This window comes from Heterocephalus glaber, unplaced genomic scaffold (assembly GCF_053883595.1).
Source record: "Heterocephalus glaber isolate CG9 unplaced genomic scaffold, H.glaber_assembly_v1.0 deba00001066, whole genome shotgun sequence".
NCBI classification, from domain to species: Eukaryota; Metazoa; Chordata; class Mammalia; order Rodentia; family Bathyergidae; genus Heterocephalus; species Heterocephalus glaber.
In genome coordinates, this window is record NW_028258186.1 from 730305 (window position 1) to 743935 (window position 13631).

At 44.1% G+C, this 13631-nt stretch overlaps 1 protein-coding gene and 1 pseudogene across 7 annotated transcripts in view; one reads left to right on the forward strand and one right to left on the reverse strand.

Moving 5' to 3' along the window:
• The window catches only part of Mtm1 (myotubularin 1), a 109576-nt gene that overhangs the window by 59905 nt on the left and 36040 nt on the right, over positions 1–13631 (forward strand). For all 7 annotated transcript variants that reach the window (XM_021251646.2, XM_004874117.4, XM_087209767.1 and 4 more), the window contains 2 exons: positions 7220–7303; positions 9702–9851. In XM_021251646.2, the coding sequence (XP_021107305.1) occupies positions 7220–7303; positions 9702–9851 (234 nt within the window). The remainder of the gene's footprint in view (positions 1–7219; positions 7304–9701; positions 9852–13631) is intronic.
• Positions 283–1728, reverse strand: LOC147828488 (nuclear autoantigenic sperm protein pseudogene; annotated as a pseudogene).

The following is a 13631-nucleotide window of genomic DNA, read 5'->3' on the forward strand; positions in this document are numbered from 1 at the left end:
TTGACAGTAAATATATAGCACCGATAGAGGATGAAGGGCCTATGGCCCACACTTGCAAATCATCGCCTCCACAGTTAGCCTGGAGCTGGGGTTATAACTTCCAACACACAGATCAATACAGAGGGAGAAAATATGAAACCAGAAAATTTTGGCCACTTTATAAAATCTAGAGTGCCCCACGGCACAGATTTAGCCAATATTTAAGAAAAAAGCCATCAAAGCCTCAACCTTTGCTTACCATCTTTATTGAAGTTATACAAAAAGAATCCCCAAAAGTGAAAAACTACATTCTATACAAAACACTTTTCCCTGGGAGGAAGGTTCTGCTCCCTTTCTTAACACGCAGTGGTTTCAACTGCAGCTCCAGCCTCCACTGTCCCCTCCACTGTGGCCCGGCTGTCAGCCTGTTTCTCAGCCTTCTTTCTGACAAGGTGAGAAATATCAGTCACACAATTTGATGAGGATGCACCATCTGTTGTTCTTCTACTGGCAATCATGGAGACTGAAGAGCCCTCCCCTGCTAGGAGTGAAACCTGAAGTGTAGAGCTCTCTACCAGAGTAGCTTTCAGCACCCATTCAGCTATGTTTCCACCACTCTGGGACTCCTTTGCATCTTCTATCTTCTCTCTGATTTCAGGTAGCAGTTCCTTCCACTCCTCAATTTCTTTCTCATATTCAGTAGATGATCCTTCAGCTTCCTTTATCTGCTCGTTTAGTACAACCATTCTCTTCTCAATGACTTCAGTAGATTTGCTAAACTGCGCCACTGCCTCATCATACTGAGTGTTGTATCCATAGGCCAAGCCCAGCTTGTAGTGAGTCTCTGCAAGGAGATGGTCACGGGCTTCCAAGTACTGCTCCTGCAGGGTCAGGCAGGCCTGGAACTCCTCCACAGCCTGATGTTCTCAGATTCAACACTAACTTCTCCAAGTTTAAGATGTGCCTGTGCAACATAAAGCTGAGCTTCTTTTGTTTCTTGCCTTTTAAAAATTATCTTTGCTAAGTCCAGCATATCCCAGGCAAGCTCTAGGTTCCCAATGTCCTCCTCTTCACTTTCTTGAAGAGACTTGTTTTCAAGAATGGATTCATTTGGTGCTGCTTCAGCCTTGTCATTTTCTTTATCCTCCTCTTCTGAGCCTTCAGTTTCATCTGTGTTATCATTATTTTCTACTACAGATTCATCTTCTGTTTTTTCTCCTTCTTCCACATGTACACCTCCCAAGGCATTTCCCAAAACACCATTCTCCATTCTTGCCAATTCCAAAAGTGACTTCCCATAGAAAAAGAAGGCTTCTCCACACTCATTAGCTGTTTCTTCATACTTCTTACCTAAGAGGCTGGCTGCTTCCTGGAATGCATTGACAGCTGCTGGAATATTTCCCATCACCAGATGCTTCTGTCCCAACCCTAACAGCTTCTTAGCCTCATTATCCTCATGCAGACTTTCCACTTTATCTGAAGAGGTAGAAGGAGCAGGAGCATCTTCAATTGTTTCGGTGGAAACTGGCTCCGCGATGGCAGCTGTGGCTTTGGACTCTGTGGCCATCGCTCCCCTGAGGTGGTGAGCCAGTGGATGGAAATGAGCCTGTGAGGAAAATGGAGGGAATTTGGGGAACCAGAATCTTAACTCAGGAACAGAAAATGGCAGGTTGGACAATATTAAGCTATTTTGCTGAGGGTTATGGATTTAGTCAGTCAGTGGTAGAAATAGGGTCAGGTGAATTATTTACGTGAACAGAAGTGTAAGTGGTAATTTATATGTTGGCTGCTTTTGACCTATGAAACTTTTGTCAAGGTTTTAGAATAACTGCATGAAGCTAATTTAAATGAACTTGCTATATGATGTTGAAATACTTGCAATGAAAGCACTATCTTGCATTAAAGTGTTAAAATTACAGACTTGGGCAAATTTCAGAACCTCCTATAGTTCTTTAAAGTTTTAGGCCTTCCTTCAACTTAAAAAAAACAAACAACTATTTCTTACATGAAGTGATCTTGTTTAAGTGTAATTTAAAGTTAAAAATGGGGTAATTATACATTGTTATGCCCCTAAATGATAAAGAAGGAAGCCTTTAAAAGGTGAATGTGTTCAGTTTCAGGAATTAAATCAGAAAAAAAATCCACACTTAAATTCTCATTCAAATATAGCAAAATTCAATCAGAAAGAAGCAGTACGTCTACAGTCATGGGAGATGAACACACCCAATCTCACCCATACTCAAGCCTGGATAATATGTGAGTGGCAGAAAAGGCACAGAAAAGGCTTCCCTGAAATTTTAAGATTAGGTGTTCAGAAGTCCAAGTGTGGGCCGGGGATTTAGCTCAGTGGTTCCGCTGCCTGCCTCGAAAGCACAAGGACCCGAGTTTGATCCCTGGTACCAAAAATAAAAAGAAATGCAAGTGTGTTTGCTTGCTAAAAGGGGCTGATCTTCCTACAAATCGTGTCCATCGATGAGTGGGCTACTGTTTGAATGTTTTTTCTATTTGTTTGTTTGTTACTTTGAGACAGGTTCACGCTGTGTACCCTAGGCTGGCTTCGAACTGGGTAATCCTCCTGCCTCAGCCTCCCCAGTCCTAGGATAACAGGCATGTGCCCCCCGCAATACCAGGATGCATCAACGTTTTTTAAATGAACAAGGCCTATCAATTTATTCCCCTGAATACTGTAGAATTGATGCTCTTCTTTAGCAGTCTCCGGTTCAAAACAATGCTGAGTTTTTTCCAGTCTGGCTTTCAGACATTTGTTCTGCGTTCCCACTGCATGTAGTTAAGAAAGGGGACTTGTGAGTCAGGGACAGACACCTGTCCCTCCCATCAGAGGACACTTAGGAGCCAGTTGAAAAGTTATAGATTCGCTAAATTAAAAGAAATCCCAGTCTAGATACTTTAATTAAATCAGTGCATCTTTATATAGATGGCATTTAAAAATAATGGCTAATTACATGAAAATCTGTTGTCATTTTGAAGTTTTTCCCTCACAAGACACAACAATGCTAAATGTAGCTAAATTAAAACAAGTTCTATTCCCTGTGTCAGAGCTGTTTTTATCCTGAGTGTGAAATGAGAGATTTTTCATCTCAACTTTGTCCTTTAACATTTTTCAAATGTTACACTGTGCTATTTTTATCCTGGAAAAAATGCAGGGTTGCTTTTTTAAAAATCTCCATGCATTATGTATTTTTACTAGTTGAGACTGGAATTTATGAAATGCACAAATAACAACACAGACCAAAAATAAGAGAAGACTTGCTCATGAGGAAGCCAGGGCTGGATGCCATGGAGTATGTTTTCTGATGTCAGTCTCCTAGTGTTGCTACTGTGCTATGAGAGAGGCTGGCTGAAGGGCATGTGGAATCACCCTGTGTATTTCTTTGCAGCTACCTGTGAACCTGTTGTTACTACTGCAGATGACTTGAAATAAATGCAAATCACCCCCCCCAATAACTTGACTAGAGCTTTCCCAAGGGTTTTGGTGGGGTCCCCAGTGGCCCTTCTAGGACCAGGCCGGTACGGCTGTCACCCTGGAGATTCTGGCTCGAAGGGCTCCCCACCGTCCGCCTGCAGCTAACGCCCCAAAGAACACCATCCCTGCCCTAAGACTCTGCTACGCTGGGGCTGAATCGTTCGTGAGCCTTCTGTAGGCCCAGGAATGAAATCAGCGCTTGGACGGTTCACGGAGTAGACTTTCTCATCACCCGCTGGGCAAACGAGCTCCCTGCTTGGCGCTTAGGATGGAAAATGCTCCACCGTGGCTCTCTCCGCCTGACTTCCATTTCCCAGACCGCCCGACCCGAGGTTCTGTCTAGCAGCGATCATTGCAACATCAACCAATAAAGCACTAAGACATTCAAAGCCTTAAAAACATTGCCTGAAAGAGAAAATAAATGGCATCTAAAACCCTTAAGACGTATAATCCACTAAGTTCAAGTTTGAGCAGTTTTCAGACAGGAGTTTTAATTGGGTTTATAACAGGTTACCACTTGTAGGGAACTTTGCACTTTTTGGGGGGTATCGGGGATCAAACTCAGGACCTTATGCTTGTGAGGCAGGCGTGGTACCACTGAGCTAAATCCCTGGCCCAACTTTGCACTTTTTAATAATAATGTGCGGATGAATGGGTTTGGTTAGTCTCATTTTAATACTTAGTGTTTGTTTTGCTTTTGTAGTAATCTTTCTTTACGTTTCTCCACTGAGACCTTATATTTTAAAATTCTTTGTTCTCTTATCTGAATCTGTAAAGAAAAATTAAAATATCCAGAAAGTAAGACCTAGTACATTCCACATTCAAAAATATCAGAATTACTTCTTTTAGAATACTTGCTTCAGCTGGGCATACTGGTACACACCTGTAATCCCAGCACTTGGGAGGCTGACACAGGAGGATTGCCTTGAGTATGAGGTCAGCCTGGGCTGCATAGTTCAAGGTCAGCTTGAACTACATAGTGTGACCCTGTCTCAAAAAAAAAAAAAGCTTGCTGCACTTGAGCTAAGTAGCTTATAGAAAACTCAGTCTTTAAAGAAAAGCACAGCATAAACACTCGCCAGTAATTTTTTAAAAAAATGTTTTCCCTTAATTGTAACTGAATTTATTTGGATGGTGAAAATTTTAGTTTAAACACCTGGTCTTTTCCACCCTCATCACCTATGTAATATCAGATTCATTGCTGTGTTATTTCATAATGAGAAATGTTTGAAAGTTAGGTGACTCATAAATTTTCCCAAAATATTTGGGGTTGAAACCCGACTCAGCTTCAAGAGCAAACTGTTTCTGTCACCACTTCGTTTTTAAAAGGCCACCGTGTTTTCTTGAGTTTCATGGGAAGGATGCAAATTACTAAAAGGAACCCAAATCACATAACACTCAGGAACTTATTTCAAGGAAGCAAGTTCTAGGTTTGCTTGTAAGGTCAGTGACTGTCACCTTCATCTGCTGCTGTCTGCAGCACAGTGCTCAGCGCCATTGAGTGCTTCCCTGTGCCAGATGTCATATCAGATGTTCAGAGTGATGGTCCTGTCGCCAGGGGAATGCTTCAGCATGTCCCGTGGATTTGAGCGAAGGACACCTACCATTTTAATGCTCTTTCACGCAAAGCTCCTCTGTCTGAGTTCAACTTCTTTCTTTCCCCAGCGGTACTGAATAATTGAGCATTCCCAGGGATTCAGTGTCAGGCCAGAGCCTTGGTGCGCTGCTTAGCGAGGTCAGTGTCATTCCTAATGCATGGCCAGTGGTGGCCACTGTGGAGGACACAGCACTCAGGCTCCCACTGCCCAGCGTTGAGACCCGCAGAGGGTGCGTGGAATGTTGGAGAAGACGGTATGCTCTGGCGTGTTCTTGATCGGTTTTTACTCTAAACCCCTTCAGATCCAGAAAGACGGCACAGCATGCTGTCCAAGATGCTTTCCCGACAGTTCCCTGTAATGCAGGGGAGTGAACATGGATTCAAAGTGCTGGGCTAGCGGAGGACAGTAGGTGCAGAGGGGTGGATCTACGGGGACAGCGCCTGAGCATGGGACCTCCAGAGGAAGCTCTGTGTTGTTATCCGGTCCACAAAGATGCGTTCTGCCTACCGTGGACCGAGTGCTCTCTATGGTAATTTTTGGGCATAGAGGATGTGAACAAGGCAAAGATCTGCCTGCATGGAGCCCGTGTTGCAGGCAGGGGCCAGTGGGGGCCAGTAGTGAATAAGTACACATATGACACATCAGATGGTCCTAAGTGATGGAGGGGACAGCAGGGGTGGCCTTGCGAGGGTAGCATGTTGGTTTTCTGTAAGGTGTTGAGGTGGCTACTGATGAAGGTTACTTTTTTATTTTAACTTTTCTTAGTCCATGCTTCCAGTATATAATCACATTCCTCGTGGGAAGCTGGTGCCTATGCAGGAGACACCTTCATTCTCTTTTCACCCCCAATTTCTCTCCCCCCAATCTCTTGGTCCCCTTCCCATGTGCACAAGATCGCTCTCACTGTTTACTATGACTTATCTTTTACTTTATTCATCCTCTGGATCTCTCACATAAGAGAAACGATGTGATATTTAAACTTGTGTATCTGATTTTGTTCACTTCACATGATGGTCTCAAGGTGCCTGCATTTCCCTACAAATGGCCCCAGAGATGTGCAGAAAGTGAAAAGGGAAGCTGTAAGAAGGAAGAACTACAGGCAGACACAAAGGCCCTGAGGCTGGTGTCCTTGGTGCTTTTAGGCCCAGGAAGTCAGTGTGGCTGGGGTGCAGTGCACAGGTGGACAGCAGAACCTTGGTGGCAGGCAGGTGACCAGATGGCCACCTTGACCATTGGAAGGACTTCTGCTTTTACCGTAAGCCAGACGGAAAGCCACTGGAGGGCTTTGGCAGGGGAATGCCTCAATGTAACTTATGTTGTGACACCATTACTCGGCCCTTGGAAGTGTAAAGACGAACAGAGGAGCAGTTAGAGGTCATACAAAGCTGGGTGGTAGCTGGGTGGTACAAAGACAACTCCCTGGTTTGTGGCTGTCACCTAGAAGGATGCGACCATCCTGGGCTTCACAAGGAGCCAGGGAAGAGCAGGACTGGGGAGGTGGGATGGCACCTTTGGGTTTGGGTGTGTTAACTTCAGCGTCCATCCCCAAAGGTACTGAGGGAGTCAGGGCTAGAGGGGGATGTGACACTTGGAGAGCTGTGTGCATCCGTAGACACTTGTGGTCACTAGGGTGCACATGGTATTTGGAGTTGGGAAATTCATCCATAATGCATTGTTTCAGAATGCACAGACAGCAGTTCATTATGAGTTTCCCTAATGTCCCATCTCTTTGATATAGACAAACATGTCATTGTACTCTTTGGAGTTGCACTGTTTAGTAGTCATTGTTGAATTTATTTTGTTTTCTTAGTGGCTTTTACCTGATCAATTGCAAATGCTGTTTAAAGTCAACAGACACATTTTGATCTGGAAATCTGATTGTTTTTCTTTGTAAGCACCATTTTAAAAAAACAAATTAAAAAAGGTGTTTGTAGCCATAGAAAATTGAGGTCTCAGAAGTAATTCTTCCTCAAGATAGAAGTTAGTGTAAGTCTGGTCTGAATTTTCCATGGTTGTTTATTTGTTATAAGTCTCAGTTTGGGTTGTAATTTCATGGTTGGCAAATCTGGCATGTTTGATTTTGTGAAAAACCAAAGGATGCACTATTAATAGACTGTTTCTTCATGCTGAACTTTAAATTCTTTTTTCCCTTCTCTAGCCACTATTTGCATTTTTAAATGAAGAGAAGTTTCATGTGGATGGGTGGACTGTTTATAACCCAGTTGAAGAGTACAGGAGGCAGGTAAGTCCGGTAGATGCTATTGCCTGGTTTATGTTGGACCTCCAACATGCATAGCAACAGAGCGTTGTCAGCCATGCTTCCTGAGAACCAGTAACACCATTGCTAAAAATCTTTTTAATGGCAGTGGTATTCTCCACATTGTATCACCGTGAAACTTAGGAGCTCACTCTATAGCCAGGTTCTGAAGGCTAGGTGGTTAACTTCTGTTTCCTTCCTTACATAAGGAACATCAGTTTTGTGTTTAAGAACTAAAAGCCACTTGGGGTCTAGAAAAGGCAAAGCTTGTGTTCCTTACTTTTTAAGAGTGAATGTTGCTATTTATTTGTATGTTTGGGAGCCTAGATATTACTGCACTTACATTTAAATTATGTTCGTTCTGAATGGCAGAGCCAAATAAATTAGAACTGTTTTCCCATAATGATGTCTTCTCCGCAGAAGCTTGGATGAGTGTGTGTTGCAGTTGCCTTACTTCTGTCTTCTGTAAACTTCACCTACATGCATGTTTATTTGTTATAAAAAAAGGCAAGAGGCTTGATACAGCTTTACTGTTCAGGGACAAAGGTCCCTCGTGGCATTTTTGTGAAGATCATGGGCATATTATATACAAGAACCACATTTTGACCTGTGGTTGAGCCAAAGCTGTAAAACAACTGGAAGTTTCGCAATGGATTTTTCACAATTCTTTTTCTACAAAATTCTTGAAATAATTGGGAAACTTTGTTGAATGAGCTTTGAGCATTAAATCAAGCCCACTTGCTTTGTATGTAAAGGCTGCATATGTAAACCCACAAAGCTAGGCTTGAAGAAGCCTCTTCTAGCCACCCTTTCTACAGCCACGAGCCCAGGTTGATCTCCAGTTTCAGTTTTGCCCATTTGTAAGCACGTTTGCTGCTCTGGGATTTTGGTGTAGGAGTTTCACTCTAGAACACATGTGAGGTTGTATGTTTTGTTTCTTGCACAAACCAGCTTTGAGTTTTCAAAGCTTATATGCCTCTCATTTTCAATGTCCTCTATTCTGGATCAGCTACTGAGGTGGAAAAAAGATGATTCATTTTGCAGTGGCTGTGGTGGCACACACCTATAACCTTAGCATTCTGGGAGGCTGAGGCAGGAGGACTGCACTTTCCAGCCTGGCCTTGGCAGCTTAGTGACTTAGCAAGACCCTGTCTCAAAATTAAAAGTAAAATGGGGCTCAGTGCAGGGGCCCTGGGTTCAATCACCAGTACCACAAAAAAATAGTTTGCATGTTTTTGAGACCTCTGTAACATTATGCATTAATATATCTTATTTCTGGAACATTATTGACAATATTAAGACTTTCCTTTAGTGCCAAGCTTCTAGCTTGAAACCAAACGGTTCCTGTTTTTAAGATTGCATGTATATATGAACTGTCGAAGGTATTTTGTTTGAGATTGCCATTATTTTCAATCTTTTTTTCTTATAACTTTCTGATGGGCCTTAAAACTCTAATTGGACTCAGCATCAGACTCAGCTTCTGGTCCGTGGTACATAGGGCCAGACCTAAAGAAAAGGTACAATGTCTGTCCCCAAAGCACACACCCACCGAGCTCACTTCCGTGTGTATATTTGTGCGTCTGTGAGAATGGGGAGAGAATGTTCGACCACCCCAGGCCTTGTTCGTGCACAGTGGGGTTTGCTTCTTCGGCAACTTCTCCCACCCCCAGAGGGCAAGCGGCAGTGCCAAACTTGATTTAAAATCTCATCGGAGGTGGCGAAATGAGCCTCCCCAGAGGGGTTTTCCTTTCCATCCCCTCTGTGATTTTTCTCCATGAGCCTAGCCTCTTTCTTTCTGGGGGCAGACTAAAGATTCACTGTTCTGAGTGAAGAGAGGAATGTGCCTGAACTCTTCTACTGGCCAGTAGAGGCGGGTTAAAATTACACATGGCACCCAGGCATGGTGGTGCACACCTGTCATCCTAGCACTCAGGAGGCTGAGGCAGGAGGATCACCATGAGTTCCAGGCCAGCCTGGGCTACATAGTGAGTTCAAGGCCCGCCTGGACTGCATAGCGAGACCCTGCCTCAATAAAAACAAAAATACACTTGATACTTGTCTTGGGGTGGAGGAGGTGCATGGGTGGGGGATGCACTTGGATTTATGTGTATTGTACATGTAGTGAAGAATATTGATATGAAGTAAAAGAAGATTTCCAAGAGCATCTGTATTTACAAAGATAGGTTAGAATTGTGGAAACCACCAGTGTTTTGTCTTGTGTTCTTATGTTGTCTGGATCCTGAATTTGACCCCCTGGTGACAAGCAGACAGCCACCATCACCTGTGGTCACAGGAATGTGCACCTAACACTAGAAAAAAGAGAGCCTGGACAGAGCCAGGGACAGGTCACAGGAGCTGACCTCGCCTTCTTGTCTCCCTGCAGGGCCTGCCCAACCACCACTGGAGAATAACTTTCATCAACAAGTGCTATGAGCTCTGTGACACGTACCCAGCCCTCCTGGTGGTTCCCTACCGCGCCTCAGACGAAGACCTCAGGAGAGTCGCCATCTTCAGATCCCGAAACCGAATCCCAGTGAGTACTTGAGGGAGGGCTTCACTAGCAGAGCAGCAGCCAGGGAGGGAGGACAGGCTCTCTGTGACTCTCACACTGTCCCGCATCCCGGCTGCCATGTCCTCTCCGTGTTATTAGGCTGAGTTTGTCCTCGTGACCTTTGCAAGCTGCCTCAGACCTTGTGCTCGTTCACAGAGTGCCCTTGTAGTTCTTAATATTTATGGACATGTCATATGCTATCTTCTGCATCTAATTTTGTTTGACTAAAAGTTGCAAGATCATTTTTTTCCTCTTAATTTTCATGGTCTGTCATAATAAGTACATTGGGTTTTATTTCAGAGTAGTAGATTTTTAAAAGCAGAAGTGGAAGAAATTAAGATTTAATGTCGTCTCTCCTTTAACTCGCATGTCTAGACATTCTTGTCCTTACAAGGATACTGGTAAGAAACTTTTGCACACTGCCACCTTAAGATGAGTTGAAGTTCTTCAAATTCTCTTGCTTCTCTGGTTATTAGTGTGTCTGCGCATATCTTCATGATATATATTGTAGCGGAAAGTATCCTCTTAGCTTGTTGAGTTGGAACGCGGTGCTCATGAAGCTAGGGTTCCAAGTTGCATTCTCTTGTGCACCATTTGGATGGGTTTTTCTGGGCCAGAGCCACAGTCATACCGCTGTCCTGGCCAGCTGCCCACGGGGAGCCTGGGTGAGGTTGGCATGGATTGGCTTTGTCTCCTGATTCATTTAGCATTTATTGAGCATCTACTGCATCAAAGTGTGTGTGTGTGTGTGTGTGTGTGTGTGTGTGTGTGTGTGTATGTAAGAGAGAGAGAGAGAGAGAGAGGAAAGAAATGAAATAACTGTGCTCATGTCACTGGGTTCAGTCTGCCATCTTGGCCCAGTGATCTCCCTTGTTCTAACTGTGGAGCAAATAGCATTTTATCGGCCCTTCTTACTTTGTAATGGCCACACATTAATCTTCTGGAAAAGAGAAAAACTAAGGCTAATCTGTCCATCACCTGACTATATCCCTAATGATCTCCTAGTAGATAGTGTGAAGCCTGGCAGGTAGTGTGCTCCTCCCGGTACACCTTCCAGCCACCTGATTCTTGCTTGGCAGAGTCAGAGTTTGCCCCCAGGAAATGGATGTGCCTCTGAGGTGAAAGCATGAGTATTTTTATTTCAAATTAAAACACATAAAACACAACAATAATTGATGAGAAACATCATGTTATTTTGCACATCAATAAGATAGAAACTGTACTACAGTATCATGGGGTAATGAAATAATCCACATGCATCAATGTTTCTATTAATCAACACATACTCCTTTGTTCTCAAACAAGTTTGTCTTAATTTTATGGAAGTCTATCTCCAGTGTTTTAAAAATACTGAAAAGCAGAAAGGAGCCTGCCACCTAGTGAAGACCAGCATTACCATTTTGGTATATATCTTTCCAGAGTTTCTTCTGTGCTTTGATGTATTTATTCAGGAAATGAAATTATTTTATAATTTCTGTTTCTCTGTTTTGTATATCTAATAATACCTTTGGATCTTTGTGGGGGGCAGAGTCTCCCTTTGTAGTCCAGGCTGGCCCTGAACTCACCATGTAGCCCAGGCTGGCCTCGAACTCATGGTGATCCTCCTGCCTCAGCCTCCCAAGTGCTGGGATGACAGGCGTGTGCACCACGCCCAGCTAGTAATATCTTATTTCTTTCTTTATTCTTATTAGCCCATGTTTGCAATACACAGTGTTTGAGGAGTTGGTATGTGTCCATAACCCATTTTCATTCCCTTTTTCCCCCTCCCTCCATCTCTGGATCCCCTTCCCACTTGAGAAAGATCTGTCTCCCTGCTTCCTATTACCTCTCTTTTGTTTTGCTGAGCAGTGTCTTATGACCAACATTCTGCACTGATAAGTACGATCTGCTCATATGCCAGTATGTTGATGTAGCAAGAGTTCGCATTTTTCTGTTGTGAGACAGCTGGGTTCTTTTAATCTTTCTTTTCAGTTTTATTTTTTCCTAGTCTGTGTTTGCAGTTCTAGTGATGACACTCCTCGTGGGGAGTCAGTACATGGACAGAACCCATCTCCATTCTTTCTTGCTCCCCTTCCTTTCTGCAAAACGTCTCTTTCCCTGTTTCCTATTCCCTCTTTTATTTTGCTCTTTATTTCTATTTTGGGTTTCTTGTATAAGAGAAACCATACAATATTTAAACTTTTTAATCTTTTGCTGTTATATACAGTGCTGCGCTAGCGTCTTTCAGTGAGTAAATTTTTGTGTACATTATATGTGGCTTCTGGATAATAATTTAAACATGAATAACATAATGTAGCGGCATGTACTTTAAGAGGTCCCATAGTAGTTGATATTTTGAAGTGAGCATTATTGCACCCATTCAGCTTTACAGTGGGCATCCTTTGAAAGTGTAGTTAGAATGCCCCCCAGAAGGGATTGAGGAGGTGAAACAAGCCATTTCCTAGCAGGACACCACAGAGAGGAAGGGGCAGGGAATGGAAAGCATTGGCAGAAGCCAGTGTCTTGCCAGTGATGTGATTTAAACTCGATGAGAGGCTTTCTCAAGGTGCTCTCCCTTCTTTTCCTCTCTATCAGTGCCAGGGCCCAGGAGGTGCTCGGGCTGCGGCAGGTCAGGGCAGGCTACTGCCATTCCCGGGGACCCCAGCTCTGAGCTTCAGACCGCTGGGCAGGGGCCACAGTGGTGTCCAGTTGGTGTTTGATGTGGTGAGGGAGTCAGACCCTGGCTCTGAGAATGAAGGAGTGTTCTTTATTATCATACCATCTTTCCTCCGACACCCACTGTCTCATCACGAGGTGGGGAGGTGACTTGGTTTTACATGAAGCGAGCCCACATGCTCATGCTTCTGTCCCTCTTGGGTCTGTGTGTCATCAGTGTGGCCTGACCTTCCGAGCTGCCGGGCCTGTCATTTTAGAAGCAGAGGCAAGTGCGCACTTATTGCCTGGGACGCTCTTCCTCCTTCTTCCCTGCAGCCCACTCAGGCCAGGGAGTCAGGTGCCTGGGCTCAGAGGCACGCTTGACAGCTCTGCCTGTTTTTGTCATGTGTACAGACATGTACAATGTGTATGGACACACATGCACACACCCACGTGTAGCATTTATTTACTTATTTATTTTGAGACTATGTAGCCCAGGCTGGCCTCAAACTCATGGTGATCCTCCTGCCTCAGCCTCCTGAGTGCTGGGATTTACAGGTGTGCACCACCACACCCAGCAACTGTGGCATTTATTTTTAAGTGCGCCATAGTAATTGTACATATTTATAGGGTACGGTGCACCATTTCACAAAGTGTCTACAACACATCCTGAAAACATCAGGCTAAGTGACACAAGCATCACCCATAGATATTTCTCTCCCCTTTGTGTTGGGAACATTGGAAATCCTCTCCAGCAGCTCTTCTGAAGTGTTCAGTGAATTGTCATCCTGTGACAATAACTGTCGCACTGTGCTAGAGAGTGGAAGAAGCTGGGCTTCCATGTTTTTCAACAGCTTTCTTGCAGTCTGCGTCATACACTAAGCAGGTCCCTGTCTCAGGAAGTCCTGCCAGGAAAGCCGGGAATCAGTGGCAGACTTGTGAATAAAATGCCAAGGAAAGGCTCGACCAGTGCTTCTGGGCTCCATTCTGCAAGCTGCCCCGTGGACACTTGCAGCTCTCTGGCTGCTCCAAGACCTTTGCTTCCCTGCATTAGATTCTAGACTTGAGACTGCTTGGAAAATGACCAGAGATGACTTCCGTTCCTCTCGCTTTTGACCGAAGTTGTTT